This window comes from Equus caballus, chromosome 5 (genome assembly GCF_041296265.1).
Source record: "Equus caballus isolate H_3958 breed thoroughbred chromosome 5, TB-T2T, whole genome shotgun sequence".
NCBI lineage: Eukaryota > Metazoa > Chordata > Mammalia > Perissodactyla > Equidae > Equus > Equus caballus.
The window spans coordinates 10,540,596-10,559,204 of NC_091688.1; the positions used below are offsets into that span (position 1 = coordinate 10,540,596).

The window sequence follows — 18,609 nt, forward strand, 5'->3', positions numbered from 1 at the left end:
CTTTTCCTTTGATTTTTTCCTCTCCCTTCAAACCAGTCAAAAAAAGTATCTGTGTGTGTGGAGACTGAATCTAAGGTTTGGGGCCATGAGGGGATTTATATAAAGCAAAGCGAATATTTTAATACTGAATAGACATTCTTGTTCTTAAAAGTAATTCATCTTCTGGGACTTCACCGGCCCCGCTCCTCTCTAGCTCCCAGCCTCTGCCCTCATGCTCACCATGTCCACAAGCTTTCCTGTTTTCCCACTGCCAATTCATTCATTCCTTGCGAGCGGTTTAGCTTTGATTGGTTTGTTTCTTAGTTTCATTGCAAGCCCACCCTTAGGATCCCAAGTACTTTCCTACACAAAGTGAATTACCTCCAGAAGAGAAACTCTGGGGCCTGCCGTTAGAAAAGTGAACATTTCACCATGATTCAGGCAATCAAGTAGGGAAATCAGAGCAGACCTCAGGGGGTGGAGATGGGCCTGGCCTCCGGACGTGGGGACTGCACAGGGAGGAGCATTTTGTGTGCCAGGGACTAGGGGAGGCTGAGTGGTCAAGCTCACCTTTTGTATTTGTAAGCAGTGGGAGATGAGTTTGGATATGGGGGTGTTTAGGGAGAGGTGTGATGGGGCAATTCCAGAGAACTCTAGAAGCTTGATCCTGTAAGTAATGAGGATTTCTGAACAATTTGAGCAGATGAGCAACATGACATGACTTTACGACTCAGGGAGAGCATTTTGGCAATGGTGTATGGGTGGGCTCTGGGGCAGAAGACGAGTTGTCCATCAACGTCCATTCTCCCTTCCTTTCTTTTACTAACAGGGCTCCTGAGCTTTAGCTGGACACATGACCACCCACCTGGAGATACGCCAGGCTCTCTGGCAGCTGCACATGATCATGTGACTAAATTCTGCCCAAAGGGATTCTAAGGAAGTGATGTACGCCCCCTCCAGCCTGTGCACTTATCCAAAATATACCTCATTTTCCCATAAAAGGAAACAGTGCTCCTTGGGAAAATAACGGATTCCAGGGCTGGGACAGGAGAAGTGGAAGATGAGTCTGGAATCGTTTGCTATCCAGAAAGTAAGAAAGTGCTCCAAGAATGACGGTGGCGTGTTAAAAGGACACAGGGACCAGCCAGAAGGGCTCCCCTTGGCCAAATCTTGAGCAATGTGAGCAACAAAATAAATAATGACAGTAAAGGAAATATAACCCATAGAATAAAAAATAAGAACACAAGAGTCAGTTTGAATATACATAAAATAATTACTTGATAAGATAGGAGGAGGAGACAGAAAAGTTCTTTACAGTAAAATTCTATCTAATCAACATAGAAGGGGCAACGGAATTAGAAAAACCACCTTGCTTTTTTCCTTTTTTGCTGAGGAAGTTTTGCCCTGAGCTAACATCTGTTGCCAATCTTCCTCTTTTTGCTTGAGGAAGAATCTCCCTGAGCTAACATCTGTGCCAATCTTCCTCTATTTTGTATGTGTGTCACCATCACAGCATGGCTGCCAATGAGCAGTGTAAGTCCATGCTTGGGAATCGAACCCAGGCCACCAAAGTGGAGTGTGCTGAACTTAACCACCAGACCACAGGGCCAGACCCAGAAAAGTCACCATTTGACAGCCACCATTGTAGTAACTGTTTCAGGCAAGAATCAACAATGGGGGCTAAAACTAATGGGAGCAAGTAGAATACGAAGCAGGATATTTACATGGTCTCAAAATATCTTTGCACAAGACACTTATTAATTTCAAAGAGGGCAAATATTTACAGTAGAGAAGCCTGGGAGACATAGTCTTAACCCAGCGACCTAAGGTAACATCACCAACACTGGGACAGATGGATATCAAGTGCCTCCGGATCAGGCACTGAGGGTGCACCACTTCTGTGGTATTCCTGCCCCAAATGCACAACCTAAATCTAGTTGTGAAGAAACATCAGACAAGTTGAGGACATCCTGCCAAATAACTGACCTTCACTCTTCAAAAATGTCAGGGACATGAAAGACTGAAGAAGCTTTCTCTGTTAAAGGAGACTCGAAAGACAGTGCAACTAAATGCAGTGAGCTATCCTGGATCCGATCACGGGTCAGTAGGATTGTTTTTCTTTTGCTGTAAAGGACGTTAGAGAGACAACTGATAGAATTCTAATACAGTCTGTAAATTAGACAATGGCATTATGTCAATGTTAATTTCCTCATTTTGATCATTATATCAAGGTTATGTGAGAGTATGTCCTTGTTTGGGGAAATATTACACACTGAAATTATTTAGAGGTAAAGGGGTAAAGAGGTAAACCATGTCTTTAACTTACTCTCAAATGTTCTAGGGAAAAAATATATAGCAAGAGAATGAATGATAAAGTAAATACAGTAAAATGTTAACACTTGAAGAATGTGGGTGAAGGTTATATGGGGATTTTTTGAGTTTGTTTTTGCAGTTTTTCTGCAAGTCTGAAATGATGTAAAATAAAAAATTTTTGTGTTTTAGAGAATGGGCATGCACTCCCCTCTGCCTCATTCCTTCCGCTCCACACTGGCTGGGAGACAGCCTTAGAGAGAGATGGCTGTGGGCTGTAGATGGTGGCATTGCCTTACCAGCCCTGGACGGCCTTCTTTTACTGTCACGTGAGAGAGAAATCATCTTCTGTCTTGTTGGGCTACTGCCCTGGGGGGTCCTCTTTGTTACTGCAGTGTGTCTTCACCTAACTAATACAGGCTAGAGGAAGGAGAGGGTGGCCTCTCAGGAGTCTGCTGCACTGGTTTAGTTACATGGACTCAGGGCATGGAAGATGGGGGAATGGAAAGAGTTGGCAAAGACCACTCATTTGGGGAGAATTATTGAAAGGAAATTAAGACTAGGGCAAATTGAGGGGATAGCAGAGTCCTAGCAGACTCTGGCGGAGACTTTCCTATTTAAGAAGCAGAGAAAAAAGGTCCCAGGGAGAAGAGAAATGTTCAGGGCCTGGGGCACACTGCAGTGGTCACCTCTGTGTATAGCTGGCCTTGATTCCAGGGGCAGGTAGCAGGACTATTTGTGATTGTAAGTAAAGAATGGCAGAGAACTACGAGCTCATCCAGGCTGAGGCGGAGATGATCACAGACCACTTCATGGGATATACAGGAAGAATGAAAAATGATGATAATGATAATAACTACAACAATAACAGCAGCTAACATTTATGGAATCCTCATCGTGTCCCCGTGACTAGTCAAAATTCTTTACCTGCATCAACTCATTCAATCCTCACCATAACCGTCTTATTCCTCTTCCAGAGATGAGTAAACTGAGGCAGGAAGAGGTTAAGTCAAAGGTCATTGGCAAGTAGCAGACACAAGCTTCAGCTCCAGGCAGGCTGGCTCTGGGCGCGCCCTCCCACTTCGGAGGGCAATTCCTTATCCTCCAGCTCTGCTGTCCTCTTCCTTCTTCTTTCTCTCCAACACCATTCAATGCCCACAGAGGTGAACTGCAAACATGGGGGCTCCTTCCATTGTGCTGTAGATCTGCACTCCAGAATCTATTCCAGGAGGGACGCGAAAGGGGCAGAGGGTAGAGAGAGCAGCGGGTGTCGGCTGTGGCCTATCAGGGTAGCTCGGGTTCATAGAAAGGATTAACGCCTGTCCATCTGAGAGCTGGAGAGGCAGCGTGGCACCACTTCCTTTCCTGGTGACCGAGCTCTTCTGCGCTGGTGTGCAGCAGGCTTCCGGGACGGGGTGGGGGTCAGAGCGGGTTGTGGAATTGAACATCCCGGGTCTGCTATTCTTGCTCTCAGCCATCCTCAGAGCCCGGCCACTCATTGCTGTGAGCCGATGGAGAAAGGAGGTGGGGGGTCACAGGAGGGTCTCTGCTCATTTCTTTCTGTGCTAAAGGTCTTTTCCTATTTTAAAAGTGGTAGGCAGTAAGTCCCAGAGCTCCTGAAACAGAGAAAAGACAAAGAGTCTTTATAAATGCACTTTCAAACCCGGAGACCCAGCTCCCAGCCAGGAGACAGGCAAACTCTTTTAATAACCTTATTCTGGATCCACTTAAATGGAAACAGCCTCCAGTATTTTTAGCTGCTGCAGAATTGATGTAAAAAAGAAGGGGGAAATGTGTATTTTTTTCCTTCCTAGTTAGAAGAAGAAGGAATTGCTCATTATCTCTTAACTGAGTCCCCGCAGGGAAGACAGGGGAACACCCAAGAGTCCCCATTGGCTCCTCCTCTCGCCTGGATGGGATTTAAACCCAGGGAGGGAAGCTGAGCAGAGGAGGGAAGGTGGGACCGACCACCACTGAGGTCTGTAGCCCCAGGGCCCTGGCTGCCAGTTGGCGAAGTGTTGGAAGTGGTGCCCAGCAGCCTCCGAGGTAAGTGCATCCATCTCCGAAGGCTTTACCTGTAAAAGGAGGAAGGCAGCTGGGGGGCATGAGCTCATGCGTCTCACATCCTGAGCCTGGACATCCAGGCAGGGTAACAGTGTCCTCTCACCTCCATGAGGAGTGAAAACCCCCTTAGGAAATATCTCCCGGGACTGAGGAACCGTCCTTAGCCGGGGGTGTACTTGGTTCAGTCATCCTCCTACCTGGCCAAACACAGTCCATGCTGGCGGGAAATTTCTACCTGGAATAATGGATTTTTATAGAGAATGTTTCCTGTAGTCTAGCACGTCCTTCTCTTGTTTATTCTTTGTTGGCTTCTTTACAATGTCAAAGACCTCTTTGTTTTTTTGCAATTTATCTGTTATAGCTCACGTTTTTCTAAATCCTACAATGGAACTTTTATTTTAGTTGTGGTCAGGATGCGATTATAACTTCCCCTTTTTCTGGATTTGGTAAATACCAATTAAGATGATGTTTGCAAATGCACTTGGAGAGCTTTGAAGTTTATTCAAACATTCAATTTTATAGGTTTTAATTCTTATTTGTAAGAAGACAACTTCTTTTCCCCCAATTCCCGTGCTGTTAGCCTCGCAATGCCTTAAAGAAAACATTTTGAATCATTTCAAGCAATGATGTGGTAGACTAGTCTTTGGAGGTCTTTTTATTTATTTATCTATTTATTTCTGTGGTTGGGATAGAGCTGGAGGAGGGAGAAAGAACGAGTGAGAACAATCACTTAAAAGCATGAAATTCAAATTGCTTATATAAGCATTAAAAGAAGAAGTCCTAATATAAAAATAAACTGCCCACAGGTGCGCATAGGTCAGCCGCAGAGGCAAAGTCCACCGGTTCTTGGAGAAGCCGAAGTATCAGCAGGTATCAGGTGACACCTGCTCAGCCAGGATCTGCGTGGAAAGAAGCAGTGTCTTTTGGCATTTAGGCATTTTTGGAGACTCAGAGTCAAGGTGGCGGAGCTGGGAGAAGGGACTCAGAAAGGAAATTGAGAGGATCAACATGAGTATCATTTTGCCAGGGAGGAGGGAAAAAATGACTTGATATTCTTTCATACAACTTTGAGTCCTGCTATGTCCCTAAGTTTTGGGGCTGCAGATGACTCCCGAAGGAAGGAAAATTAGGACAAGATGACATCAAATCATCTTGTGGCTTCTGGTTTCCATTCCAGCCCCTTCTGTGGTTTGAAACGTAGGGTGGACTGAGGTCTGTTCCTGAGAAGATGCCTGAGGAAATCGTGCCCAGACCCAGTGGAAACTCTGGTCCATTCCCCACTCATTCCAGAGCCTTGGCTCCTAGAGGGTCTGGATACAGATGTGAGATCATGGGTAAGGTTCTGTAGCAGCCTCTGGAGCCGCCAGTCTGCAAGCTGATGACACTAAGATCTCAGGCCTGATCCCTGGGTGGGCAGGGGCTTTGCCCGGTTTCACCACAGTACACTCACCGCTTGTGCCAATCAGCCGTCCTCTGAATGTGTGCTGTTGGTCTAAAGAGAGACCCAGAGAGTGCGGGAGGAGCCAAGTCATTAGCAATTAGCAAGGAGAAGCCTCTCCTCTTTGATAGAAGGCTGGCACTTCAAAGTTATTTCAATATGTGGAAAACCACATGTTAAACTAGAAAAGGGAATTGCGACTTTTTCATCGTGTGACTTCCTTCATGATCATTCACTTGAAGCAGTTTGTCATCAAATGCCCCTCATGCTCATGGGGGATAAGGCTAATTGTGTATAAAATAATAGTCATTCTGGAGACTGGGGGTTGTGTTGGACGAGGGGAGGCAGGTCCCTGAATTTATGCCCTGTGTTCCTTTATCTTCTTATTGTGCATGAGCCTGCGCATTCCCAGGAAAGCAAGAGGAGGGGGTTTTTGTGAGAAAGTGATTTATTCCTGTGGGGTAAATGAATATCCTGACCTGAGGTCTGGGAAGAGCTTTAAAAGGGCTTAGCACGGAGCCCGGCACATCACTGGTGCTTAGCAAATGGTCGCTCCCCTTATCATCGCCCGTTTGAGCCCCCACAAGGAGGATTAGGATTCAGTTGACGGAATAAAACAACCACACAAGCCTGTGGCTACCCCTGAAGAAGTCACTGAGCGCTGAGGCTGGTCAGGGACGCCATCCTTGATCTTTTCAGCCTGTGGTATGTGGGCAGACTTTCTGGAAAGAGTTCTTCAGGAAAAGGGTGCTGCATGGCGGTGGGAGAGGCATCTAGGAGGATTTCTTGGGCACTCACTGGGTGTATTGCACTGAACTAGAAGAGTAGGGGGACAGAATGATGCCTGGAATGTGACTGTTTTAAACCTTATTACATAAAAGCAACTTCTCATGCCCACTCACACCCGGCTCTATCGTGTCTTATATGGAATGCTTGTGCAGAGAGTTCAAGCCACAGAGACTAGAAATAAAATTGTTCCTGTGTACTCTGTTTGCCTGGTGTCTGCCCTAGTAGGAACAGTACTGCCTTGCGCATCGTAGGCTCTCATATCCAGAGGGGAAATCAGTTGCCCGAGGTCTCCAACCCAGGATGAGCCGAGCCGGGGAGACTCCTCAGCCACCCAAGAACTTGCTCTCCTGGACTAAGTACTTAGGTCAAAAGGCCCCAGAGTCACCCAGGTTGTAGATCCCTGGCAGAATACGTCCAGGAGAGATTGGGGAAGGAGTGACGAGCTTGCCAGATGACATCTGTGACATTGATGCATCCCCAGCCACCCACCGCCCTCACTTTTCGTCATAGTTCAATGATGTCCACTACGTCATTTGGGGACAGAATCTTTTTAAGTGACTCCACTGGAAATCCATGATAATAGTTTTTCTAAAACCCAGAGCTGTGGTCTCATTTGCTTGTGGTTGACTGTAAAGGCGGGATGAAGAAATAAGGGAACCAGACAAGGCCCTGAATTTAAGTAGAAAGATCTGTAACGCTGGCTGAGAAATTGGCGGCCACTCTCTTCAGTGTAAGTAGTAAATTTATTCCTGACCAGAGTGTGTGTCCCTTTTTGGAGAAAACGAGGTGGCATGGAGGCCGTCAGCCCTAGGATTGGACAGGACCATCCGGGACTCCCCTGGCCAAGGCTCGGTCCACTCCCCTGCAGACAGAAGCCCACCTCGTGTTTCCAAGGAAGGGAATTCTCCAGCCTCTCCCGAGAAGTGGCCGGCATTTAACCTTCCCATGCGAGAAACACTAATTTATCTCTCCAGGGGTCACCTTGGCACTGCTCAGAGGAAGCGCATCCATAGGACTTAGTCATTGAGCAATTAATGTTTAAGTGAGCAGCCTGGGCTTTCCTTTATTTTCAGAAGAACCCCTCTCTTAAACATGACAGGAAAGAGGACACTTGGTCTTTTTTCCACACATAGAGATCTCCTCATTGGATTTTCTCATTTGGGGCAGTATATATAGCAAAGAGATGAACAATACAGACACGAGGAGTGGACAGACCTGCTGTTTGATCTCTGCTCTGCTGCCTATGAGCTGTGGGTCCTTAGGCAAGTTACTTAACCTCTCTGAACACTTCTAACAGAGAATGATATCAATTGATTCCAAGGATTCTGAGGATTAAATGAGAATAGTGTTTATAAAGTGTTTCGCACAGTGCCCATCATCTATTAACACATATGCAGAAAACTCAGTGGCCGGTGGGCACAGTAGTTAAGTTTGTGCAGTCCAATTTGGCAGCCTGGGGTTCATGGGTTCGGATCCCGTGTGTGGACTTACACACCGCTCATCAAACCATGCTGTGGCAGCATCCCACATACAAAACAGAGGACAACTGGCACAGATGTTAGCTCAGCAGCAATCTTCCTCAAGCAAAAAGTGGAAGATTGGCAACAGATCTTAGCTCAGGGCCAATCTTCCTCATAAAAAAAAATACAAAAAACAAAAACAAAACAAAACAACCCAGTGGCTATTATGATTGAATACACAAAATATTACTTTGTCCAGGACTTGCTCTGCAGCTGTGGATGCAGAGGGGATCAACACAGTCAGGGCCACTGCCATCCTTGAGCTTACAGGGATATCTGGGCTAGGAACTCACACAGATGTGGGAGCTGTCAGTATTTGGCTGGAAATTAGAGCCACAGGAGTAGATGCAGTCAACAAGAGAGAATGAATAGAGCACAGATGTAGAGCCCTGCAATGGGGCCAGAACCAAGGGGACCATCCATCCGGCTCTCGGTCGGCAGTATTCGCCTCAAAGAGCCTTTTTCGAAAAAGCAGCACCAGGCAGCATTTGTTCTGAGTCTTAATGTGCCTCTGCCCCCACCTCCCCACACCACTCACCACCCCTCTGCAGTCAGAGTTGAAGACATGATCAGCGTCAGCGAGGCTGGGTCTCAGGGACTCCTGGCTTCCTGTGGTTTCCTACACGCACATCCCGGGGAGTAAACCCCCCTTGCCTCAGACATTCCTACAGCATTCCCTCACTTTCCCTGAGAAACGAGTCCTCAATGGAATAATCATCTTCATTTGGAAACTTATTCTCCTGCATTTTTCTTGGTGGCATTTGCTGCCCTGTCTGTCCCCTCCCCACCCCATGGAGCTCTGTCTGTGGTCTGCGAAGGCATGAAAGGGCTGGTGAAGTCATCCTTTCCTTCTGCTGTGGCACCAGGCGAGCCTCTCCCGCCACGTGCTGGAGAGAGAGCCAGAGGCTTCTCCTCTTGCTCGTTACACTCGACAGAAGTGTTAGGGTGAGGGTTCCCACCCCCCACTCCCCATCTTCTTTCGAGCAATCCCTCTGCCCAGGAAAATCTGAGCTCAACGCGTGGAATCTGGCAGGCTGCAATTAGCGGGGATATCTTGTTACAACTCAGGACAGGCGACACCGAGGGCTCATACCAGGGCTTCTGGGGGTTCTCATATTCCAGGCTTCAGGAAACAAACACCGCGAGACGGTGCTTTACATGGCTTCCTGCGGTTTATGGCAAGAGTCTGTGGCTTTTTTGCATTCATTCAGAACTTCTTCAGAAAACCATCTGCAGTCCATTTATGTCTCGGAGAAGAATGAGCGCAGAGTGTCGAGGGGGATGGATGGTAGGAGGGGGCGGAGAAGTCTCAAGTCTGCCTGTTTGGCTCCACTATTGCCCAGGAAGGGGATTTTGGACCATGGAAACTTGTGTGCTGCCCTATACAAAGAAGGGGCTTTTGAGGTCAGTCTGTGTGGTCACCAGGGATGGCCGAAGCATGTAGGGGTTATGGGCTCAGCTAGCAGACACGGTGCACTTGGTTCGACTCTGTGGCCTGGCCCTCTGGTTGCATAATCATGGGCACATTGCTGGATGCCTTTGAGCCTCAGTTCCCATCCAGGCCACATCTTTTCTTCTCACCCGGCCCAGACCTGATGCTGGAATCTGCAGGTGAGCGGGAGGGCAGGGGACCGTGGTGGGTCTGGCGCTTTTCTTCCTCCACTTCCCTCACAACTTGCACTGCTGCTTCTGGCTTCCCGTGGTTGCTGACTGAAGCAGGGAGCGAGGTTCAGAGGAGAAGGGAAAAGGTGTGTTTATTTAGCTGGGGTTGTGGTTCCCTCTGGTTATCAGATGCCCTTGTTAGGGCAGCTGCTCCCAATGCTGGCTCCACCTACCACCTCTTCCGCGAACCTTCTGTGGGTTCTTCAGACAGTCCCCATCCTGCCTGCTGGGCACCTGCTCCTGCAGCTCGTCCCCTGGGGTAGCACACTCCTGTTGAGTGGTGAGGCTGCACCTCAGCTCTGCCCCCCAGCTGCCTTATTTCTGTGGCATCACCGTGACTTATGGCAGGACCTACATATCCTTGTCTCCCAAACTCTGGGGTGCAGGCCTCTCCCACTGTGTCCTCCCTCTACTGTCTGCTAGGCAGCTTGTTCTAGGCAAACGGCCATCTCTGAGTTCCTCCAGGCAAGGGGCAGGCACTGGTCTCTTTACCCTCCAGCCTCTATTCACCCCAACCTCCCACCGCCAGAAAACCTCTTGTGGAGCATCTCTCCTTAAAATGTGCGGGCACCTATTACCCACCATCCAAATCCCATGACAAGAAGAAATATTCCACTGACCGTTCCATTACATCTGCAAGCTGTGGGGCCCAGTTCCTGGGACGTAGTAAGTGCTCAGAAAAGGTGAGCTATTATTATTATCATCATCAATAATATGTGCTTTGTATAACAGGAACAGCCAAGAAGGAGTGAGCAGGGCAACGGGGTAACATGAAGAAGAACTCTCCTTCGGTCTGTCCTGTGTAGTTCGCAGTGGTAGCACGTCCCCTGGGTATAACATACAGCACATCTGTCCAAAGGCGGGAATAGCACAGGGACAGGTGTATACTGGACTCATGAGTTATTTGTATCAGAACCTCATAGCGATGCACGGCCAAGCACAGGCTTGCAATCAGATGGACCTGGGTTCGAATCCCAACTGTGCCACTTACCAGCTGGATAACCCCTGTTTGGTGGCTACCTTTTACATCTGGTTCCTCACCTGGGACAAGGAGAGTAGCACCAATCTTACAGAGTAGGTGTGAGGATTAATGCACCTGGCCAAGGCCCAGCACATAGTAGCAACTGGACAAATAACATTTAATAGTATTGTAATATTATTGTTATTTTTAATAATAATTCTGCGAGGGCCCTTCGTCCTCTGTTTCCTCTACTTCCTGACACTAATGATGACTATTAAAAATTAAAGATTTTACGCAGTATCAAAATTTGGTTTAATGACTAGGAAGTTTTCTTCCTTTCTTGACCAATGAAGTTATCTGCCCAGGTCAATTGTTTTGATGGCGTTGTGCTGACTCTAACCACTGAGCTGGAAAAGACGCAGCCTCAGGCGAGGGCATGTGTGGCTTCGAGGATGCTGGCAATATTCTAGTTCTTAACCCCAGGTGGTGGCTCCATGGCTGTTGCTTTTGTAACAATTCATCAAAACTATATAATTTATGTTGTATGCTCTTTTCCGTAAAGATATCACCTTTCACAATAGAAAAGATGAGAAAGAAAAGGAAGTCATACTCAGTAGTTGATGAAAAACAAAATAAACCTCAAAACACTTACTGAGCGCTTATGATGGGCGTGGCGCTGAGAGCTTTCCACATCCAGTGCAGTGAAGCGGGCATTATCTGTCGACCCACTTTACAGACGAGGAGACTAAAGCTCAGGATAAGCAGGCTTCGCAAGACCAGACATCTGGGACCTGTCGATTTGTCTTTCTAGCACGTAGTTGCCTCTCACAATGTGGAGGGAGAGCCTGGGCTTGAGTGGGACAGCCACCAGGAAAGGACTAGGCTTCCTGACTTCTTCAGTCTCAGACAGATGCCTATGAGTCTTGAGTTGGTCACAGAAGCCCATTGGCAGGAGGCAGCTCCGCAGCTCGGTCTCTAGGAGAGAGGTGCCGTGCCAGCCCCGTGGAGAGGTGTTCTGGTGACCCAGTGCCCGTGAGTAAACGTGAGGTGCTGACGAGGTCTCCTGTGGTCTGCCCTGCCTCGGCTCGATGGGGATCAAGAATGTGCCGTCCTGGATGGGGGCTGGGGCACTGGCGGAAAGGGGCTGGGGAAGGTGCTGAAGGCTCACACCTCGTGCTGGCAGCAGAGGAGGCGCCACCCAACAGCCTGCTCTGGCCCTGGTGCCTGGCCTGACTGACAAACCGGGCCACCTGAGCACCGGCGGACTTGAGGTGACTGAGTCCCTCGGCCTGCGGGACTCTGTGCTCCTGCCTTGGGAGGGCCCCGAGGGGAATCAGCCTTGGGGCCTGTCTTTAAGAGGCTCATAGCCTTGCCGGGAGACATGTTGAGTACCAGAGTAACTACAACACAAGATAAACCGACAAAAGACCCACAGAGGGACCGACGCATTTCCCTGAACGCTTGGCAGGAGGAGAGCGAGTTTGAGCTGGGGTGAGGGGGGAGGCCATGAGAGAAGAATTCACGGAGAAGGTATTTTTCTTAGAAATTCTGATCTTTTGTTGGTTCGTGGACAGAGGTGGTGAGCAGGACACTGGTCCGGAGTCTGAGTATAGGCTCTGCCCTTCCTGGCCGTGGTACCCAGGACAACCTGCTCAGTCCTTCAAGCCTTGGTTTTCTCATCTATGCAAGGCAGCATGACATGGTGGCGATGGGCATGGACTCCGGAGTCAATCTGGGTTCAAATTCTGCCACTCTTGGCTGTGTGCCTGTGGGCAAGTCATTTAAGGTAGCTGTGCCTCAGTGTCCATATCTGTAAAATGGGGGTAGTAACAGTATATTCCACGAAGGGTTGTTGTGAAGATTGAGTGAAGCAATAAGCGTAGGACACTTAGAAAAGCGCCTGGCACATGGCCCGTGCTCTCTGTGCAGCTGTTATTGTGGGTAGTGTGAATGTGAGGATAATATTAGGGTTGTTGTAAAGATTAGGGGTTAGGGGGAGCAAAGCCCAGCACACAGTAGGTCTTCAATACAAGATGGCTGTTCTCCTTATCATTAAAGTGCAGGTGAGCACAGCATTAGAAGTGACGAGAAGGCTCCCAGGTGTGTGAACAGTGTAAGCAAAGACCAGAGGCAGAGATGTGCAATGTGTGAGGAAGGAAGCAAAAGTAATTTGGTTTGGATCCTCAGCAGACATAGCATGAAATCTTTCAGCTAGTTTCTAGCTTCCTGGGGACTCGTAGCATCCACGAAAAAGGCCAATTTCTGTCAGCAAGTCTCCATGGCTTTCTTTTGCATTGTTTCTCCTTACAGGCCTCCTGGAGGGGTTGCTTCCTGTCTCTCCAAGGATGGGTCTCCACGGGATCTTCTCCTTCCCCCTGGGGCTCCTGTTTGGCTCTGTGCTCTTGGTGGCCTCGGCCCCGGCTGCTCTCGAGCCTCATGGCTGCAGCGACAAGGAGCAACAGGTCACCTTCAGCCACACCTACAAGATTGATGTGCCCAAGTCTGCCCTGGTGCAGGTGGAGGCTAACCCCCAGCCTCTCAGCGATGATGGGGCCTCACTTCTGGTCCCGGGGGAGGCCGAGGAACACAACATCATCTTCAGGCACAACATCCGCCTGCAGACACCACAGAAGGACTGCGAGCTGGCAGGCAGCGTCCAGGACCTGCTGGCCCGGGTGAAGAAGCTGGAAGAAGAGATGGCAGAGGTGAAGGAACAGTGTAGTGCTCGGTGCTGCTGCCAAGGAGCTGCTGGTGAGCTTGCCATCTGGTATTCATTCAACAAACATTTAATGAGCACCTTCTCTGTTCAAGGTGTTCCTCTTATGAGCACTCTGTGAGTCTGGTGCATTCCCACCTCTCACTCTGGGTTTTCTCTGGGGACTTCGTCACTGGCATTAGCTGCAGGGGGCATCTGTAAACCTAAGCAGGGAGGGACCAGCAACTGTTGCAGTGAGTTTGGACTCCTGGGGTAATGCTTCCAGATGAGGATGCTTCCCGGCGCTGTTTTACCTGTGGATCCGATCTCTACTGCAAGGGAAAGCAGTGGGCTAGAGAGGAAAGATGACGGCCTTGGAGCTGGACAGGGCTGGGTACAAATCCCAGTCCTGCCACTTTTTAGCTGCGTGACTTTAGACAAATTCCTTAAGTTTCCTCAACTGTCCAATGAGGATAATTCTATCGACTAGTCCAGTTCTGAGAACTACAGACGATGTACATAAGATTCCTGGCCCATAGTCGATACTCTGCAAATTGTTAACTCGTTTATTAGTAATAAAGAATACAACTCGGTTTTACAAATAGTGAGCCGCCCATCACCACTTGTTTTTGAACATAAACTGCCCAGGCTGATCCAAATAATAACGAGCGGAACTTCAGCATACATTTTTATGCCCAAAGGAACTGGTACTGTTAAGAGGACTTCCTATGTGCCAGACACAGAACTAGGCACTGGGGACACTGCATGAACAATACCGCGTGCATCCACCCTAGGGCGCCTCCAGATCAAACGTTGTTAGGAAGGAAAGAGGGTGTTTTGAGAAGCACAGGTGGGCGCTGGTGAAGGGACAGGGCTGATTGACCCCTCTTCAACTGTCTCTTGCTATCTAGGGTTAGAGAGGGGGGCCTGGTGAATCCCTTCCCCCGCCCCTCACCCCCATAATGAGACTGGGCTATTTCGGCGCTTCTGCAGGTCCACTTTTCCAGGATTCGAATTGGGCTTATTTCCCAAGGACGCAGCATTCCTGTGTCTAGCCCTCTCTGGCCAAGATAAGACAAGCTCCTGCCCGGCCTGGATCTCACCTGCCTGACCTAGGAGCCCTGCCCCTAGTGTAACTGGACCCGCTGACGTCCGGGCTGGGGCCTTTAAGGCGCCTTCATAGAAAAGTACTAGATAATTACCACCATTTAGAGGGGAGGGAACCAGGAGAATTCACAGGAGCGCTTGGATGAGAAGGGAAAGGAGAACGTGGTTCGCGTGGCTTCTCAGGCAGCAAAGGAGGCCGCGTTTGTAGATTTTGCGGGCCAGCGTCCTGCCCGGGGTGGAAAGGGCGGACGGACGCCTGTCCTCCTCGTGGGCCCCACCCTCCACCCGAGAAAGAGACGTGCAGGGCCCGGAAATCAGGGCCCGCTCTCAGGGGCTCCAGGGAAGGAGACGCACACTTATAAGCCCTCGCCGGGCCCCCAGCCTCCTGCCTTTCCTCTCTCCGGCAGGTGTGAGCGGCCACTGCAGTGGCCACGGGACCTTCTCCCCGGAGACCTGCAGCTGCCTCTGCGAGCAGGGCTGGGAGGGCGCCGCCTGCGACCGGCCCGCCTGCCCCGGGGCCTGCAGCGGCCACGGGCGCTGCGTGGACGGCCGCTGCGTGTGCGACGAGCCCTACGTGGGGGCCGACTGCGCCTACCCCGCCTGCCCCGAGAACTGCAGCGGGCACGGCGTGTGCGTGCGCGGCGTGTGCCAGTGCCACGAGGACTTCACGTCGGAGGACTGCAGCGAGCGGCGCTGTCCCGGCGACTGCAGCGGCCACGGCTTCTGCGACACGGGCGAGTGCTACTGCGAGGAGGGCTTCACCGGCCTCGACTGCTCCCAGGGTGAGAGCGGAGATGCGCCTGGGCCCGCCCGGGTCCCAGCACCCGCCGTCCCCGCAGCACCATTTAACCATCAGTTGCACTTTGTCCTGTGCAGGGCGCTCGACCTTTAGCCTACATCAGAATCCCCTGGGGGGCTTGTTAAAACACAGTTTGTTGAGCCCCACCAGAGTTTCTGATTCAGCAGGTCTGGGGTGGGGCCGGAGAATGTGCATTTCTAACAAGTTCCAAGGGGATGCTGGTGCTGCTGGTTTAAGGACCAGTGGTCTTATATGATCTAATGGCTCTGGGTGTGTGTGTATTTGGGGGTGAGGGGATCAGTATGAACTGCCAACCAGTGTTAACTCCCGGCCAGATAACCGGGGGGCATCAAGAATGGTGCCCAGCTGTCTTTCCTCACCCTCTCCATGCCTGTTACTGTTCTGCATGCAGTGGTCGCCCCCCAGGGCCTGCAGCTGCTCAAGAGCACGGAGGATTCCCTGCTGGTGAACTGGGAGCCGTCCAGCGAGGTGGACCACTACCTGCTCAGCTACTACCAGCTGGGGAAGGAGCTCTCTGGGAAGCAGATCCAAGTGCCCAAGGAGCAGCACACCTATGAGATCACCGGTTTGCAGCCTGGAACCAAGTACATAGTCAGCCTGCGTAACGTGAAGAAAGAGATTTCCAGCAGCCCTCAGCATCTCCTCGCCACCACGGGTAAGGAAGCAGCCAGATGCTCCTGCTTTCCCAGGAGAGGTCCCATTTTAAACATTTTCTTCCACTGTCCCCACAAATACCCTTTTACTACTCAGGCCATTGCTCTGATTTGGGGTTTGAAAAACACAGCTGCTGCAATCCTAGGTTCTGGAGAAAAGTCTCAGTTCTCATCTCCCCTGCCTCCACCCTCTGATTATTGGGCCCTCCAAGCCAGTGATAGCGGCCTGCTGGATTGGGGCTCAGGGGGGTCCTCTCCGTCCCTGAGGTTAGTAAGGTTGTCCTGCACCCACACACACCTGCATCCCAGGCCCTCACCAAGCCTCTGAGGCCATTCAGCAAATTCAAGTTGGGATTGCGTGGGGATCTGCTGAAGCCACCTGAATCAGATTGGTCTCAGCAGGAAAGAGAAGGAACAAACAGGGTAATTGAAGAAAGTGTAACGATGAGGTTATTTACAAAGGTGTGGGTAGGGTTTGGGTGGTGAAACACTCTAGGACTAGTGTTAGTGGGGATCCACCCAACCTGAAGGGCCGGGGGTGGGTGTTGGTACTGGGACCCAGAGAGGGCTGTAGGAGAGGGCTGCCTGATGAGGTACCTTTGGTAGAGGGATGGAGGTAATCCACTGTGTCCCCACCAGGAGGGTTGCTTGAATTCTCTCTCCTGCCCTCTGATCTGGTGACTCTCTCTGGCTGAACCCAACCGTAAGCCAGAGGGCAAGGGAACCTGGCTAATGTAATTCATAGAGGTCGTAATCTGGGATACAGAGCAGGATGGAGGATGGATCTGGAGGGACAAACGGAGATTCCAGGGCTCCACCAAATGCTACCAAAATGTTTAGAAGGACAGGCATCCCTGCTTACTCTTTAGAACTTCTTGTTTCCTCATGAAAGTCATTGAGGCAGCTTAGATTTTCAAGGGTTTGGAGAAACTTAGTTGTTCGATGGATTCTGGTTCGTTCCTTCACTCAATCTATTTTATTGAGTGTTTACTATGTGCCAGACACTGTTCTAGATGTCGATAGAAATGAGCTGCCTCCATCCTGCCCTAAACTCCTGGGGAAAGAAGAGGTGCAGATGGTCAGGCCTTTGGCACACAGTGTCCCTGCAGAAACATCAGGCTGCCTGTCCTTTTGCGGATAGGGTGGGTAGAGATGGCTCAGTGTTGGAAAGGGCCGTGAGGGACTTGTCATCCTGGGAGCACAATTTGTGATTGTCTTTGTCATTGCCTTCCAGCCAGAGACCCCTCGGAACGCCCCTGTAGTTGGACAAGTTGGGTTTATTGACTGTTGCAGTGTGTGAGAACACACACCCTGGGGGCCATGCGTGTCTCCCTCGGAGAGCGTGAGAAAGACCAGGGTAGAATTGGGGCTTGTGTTAGGTGATTTGGCGGAAGGTTTAAGGAAGCAGAGATTTGCTTTGGTTTGCATGCTGTCAGGAAGTGGGAGTAACTCTGTGGTTGGTGTCTCAGTGAATCTTATCTAGAAAGAGGGCAGCCCAGAGGGAGGCTAAAGCTATCGATGGGAAGAAGGAGCCGTCACTCCTCTTAGTCCGGAGAGAGGATGCTTAGTCATTTCTGTGGTTTGGACAGTGTTCCTGTTTTCGCTTGTGTTAGATGTGGTCACAGGATGGTCTTGTTGTATCTTGACTAGCATGGCCACGGAGTGGCTGGCCTGATGGGGATGTTTGGTGAAATTGCTTGTTCCATGGGAGAACACTAGGCCCACCTGCGAGAGCCAGGCCAGCTCCCAGCTCTCAGGCTGCCTTTGTCTTTCTCCCTTTCTGTTTATGGCTACCTCTGCCTTCAGACGGGATGGTGCCCAAGCCTCCCAGTGCAGAGCAGAGACATCTGTTCTGAAAGTCCTAGCCTCCCCTCCCGGCTTCTTGCTAAAGGAGCTTGTAAAGTCCTGCCTCTGAGAAGTGTGTCTTTCTGTCTAATCTGATTCCAGTCAAACCCATTCTTACTTGCTCCTCAGGGGAATCTCAACCCGAGAGACACTTATCCCCGTGAAAATCTTGAACATTTTCATTAAATTTCTTCTTTTTCATTTGCGAGCCATGTAGGACCCCTTTCATAATCCTTGAATCCCTTTCGTTACTCACTGCTTGACCTGTTCCCTCAAGGAATTCCCAAGTTTAAAGGAGGGACCTGGAGGCTGGCAGGTGGAAGCCAGCAGGTGGGAGGAAATGCTTCAGAGAAAAGGCTCTGCGAGCTTCTTTACCCAGAACAGAGTGAATCAGAAACACTCAGAGCCAGAGGGCTTAGAGATCACTGAGTTCACCCCTGACTGGTGCACGAGTTCTCTGTCCTTCGTCCTTGACAAGGGGGCAGTCAGCCTGGGTGGGAACACCACCAAGGTGTGAAGGTGGGGGTGTGACTGAGGAAGGGGGCAAGGCTGAGAGTCTGGGAGCTTGTCTTTCCTGTTCCCAATCTCAGGCCAGGCAACATCGGCCTGGGATGTGGCCGTTGGACTCAAAGTGCCTCCAGAGACCCTCGTCCCCTTTCCAGCCACCACCTCAAATTTCTTCCCATGGAGCCACATCAGCGATCCATTCCTTTGTATTAATCATTATGATTCCATTGTTTTCCTGAGTGGAGGGATGAAGACTTAG

At 50.1% G+C, this 18,609-nt stretch overlaps 1 protein-coding gene across 12 annotated transcripts in view; it reads left to right on the forward strand.

Moving 5' to 3' along the window:
• The window catches only part of TNN (tenascin N), a 104,391-nt gene that overhangs the window by 36,483 nt on the left and 49,299 nt on the right, over positions 1-18,609 (forward strand). For 9 of the 12 annotated variants that reach the window (XM_023640584.2, XM_023640587.2, XM_070267723.1 and 6 more), the window contains 3 exons: positions 13,034-13,474; positions 14,933-15,307; positions 15,737-16,000. In XM_023640584.2, coding sequence (XP_023496352.2) covers positions 13,034-13,474; positions 14,933-15,307; positions 15,737-16,000 — 1,080 coding nt within the window. Of the gene's footprint in view, positions 1-4,135; positions 4,336-9,248; positions 9,712-13,033; positions 13,475-14,932; positions 15,308-15,736; positions 16,001-18,609 lie in introns of those variants that run through there. The other 3 variants (XM_014739544.3, XM_070267728.1, XM_023640585.2) reach the window with 3 other exon arrangements.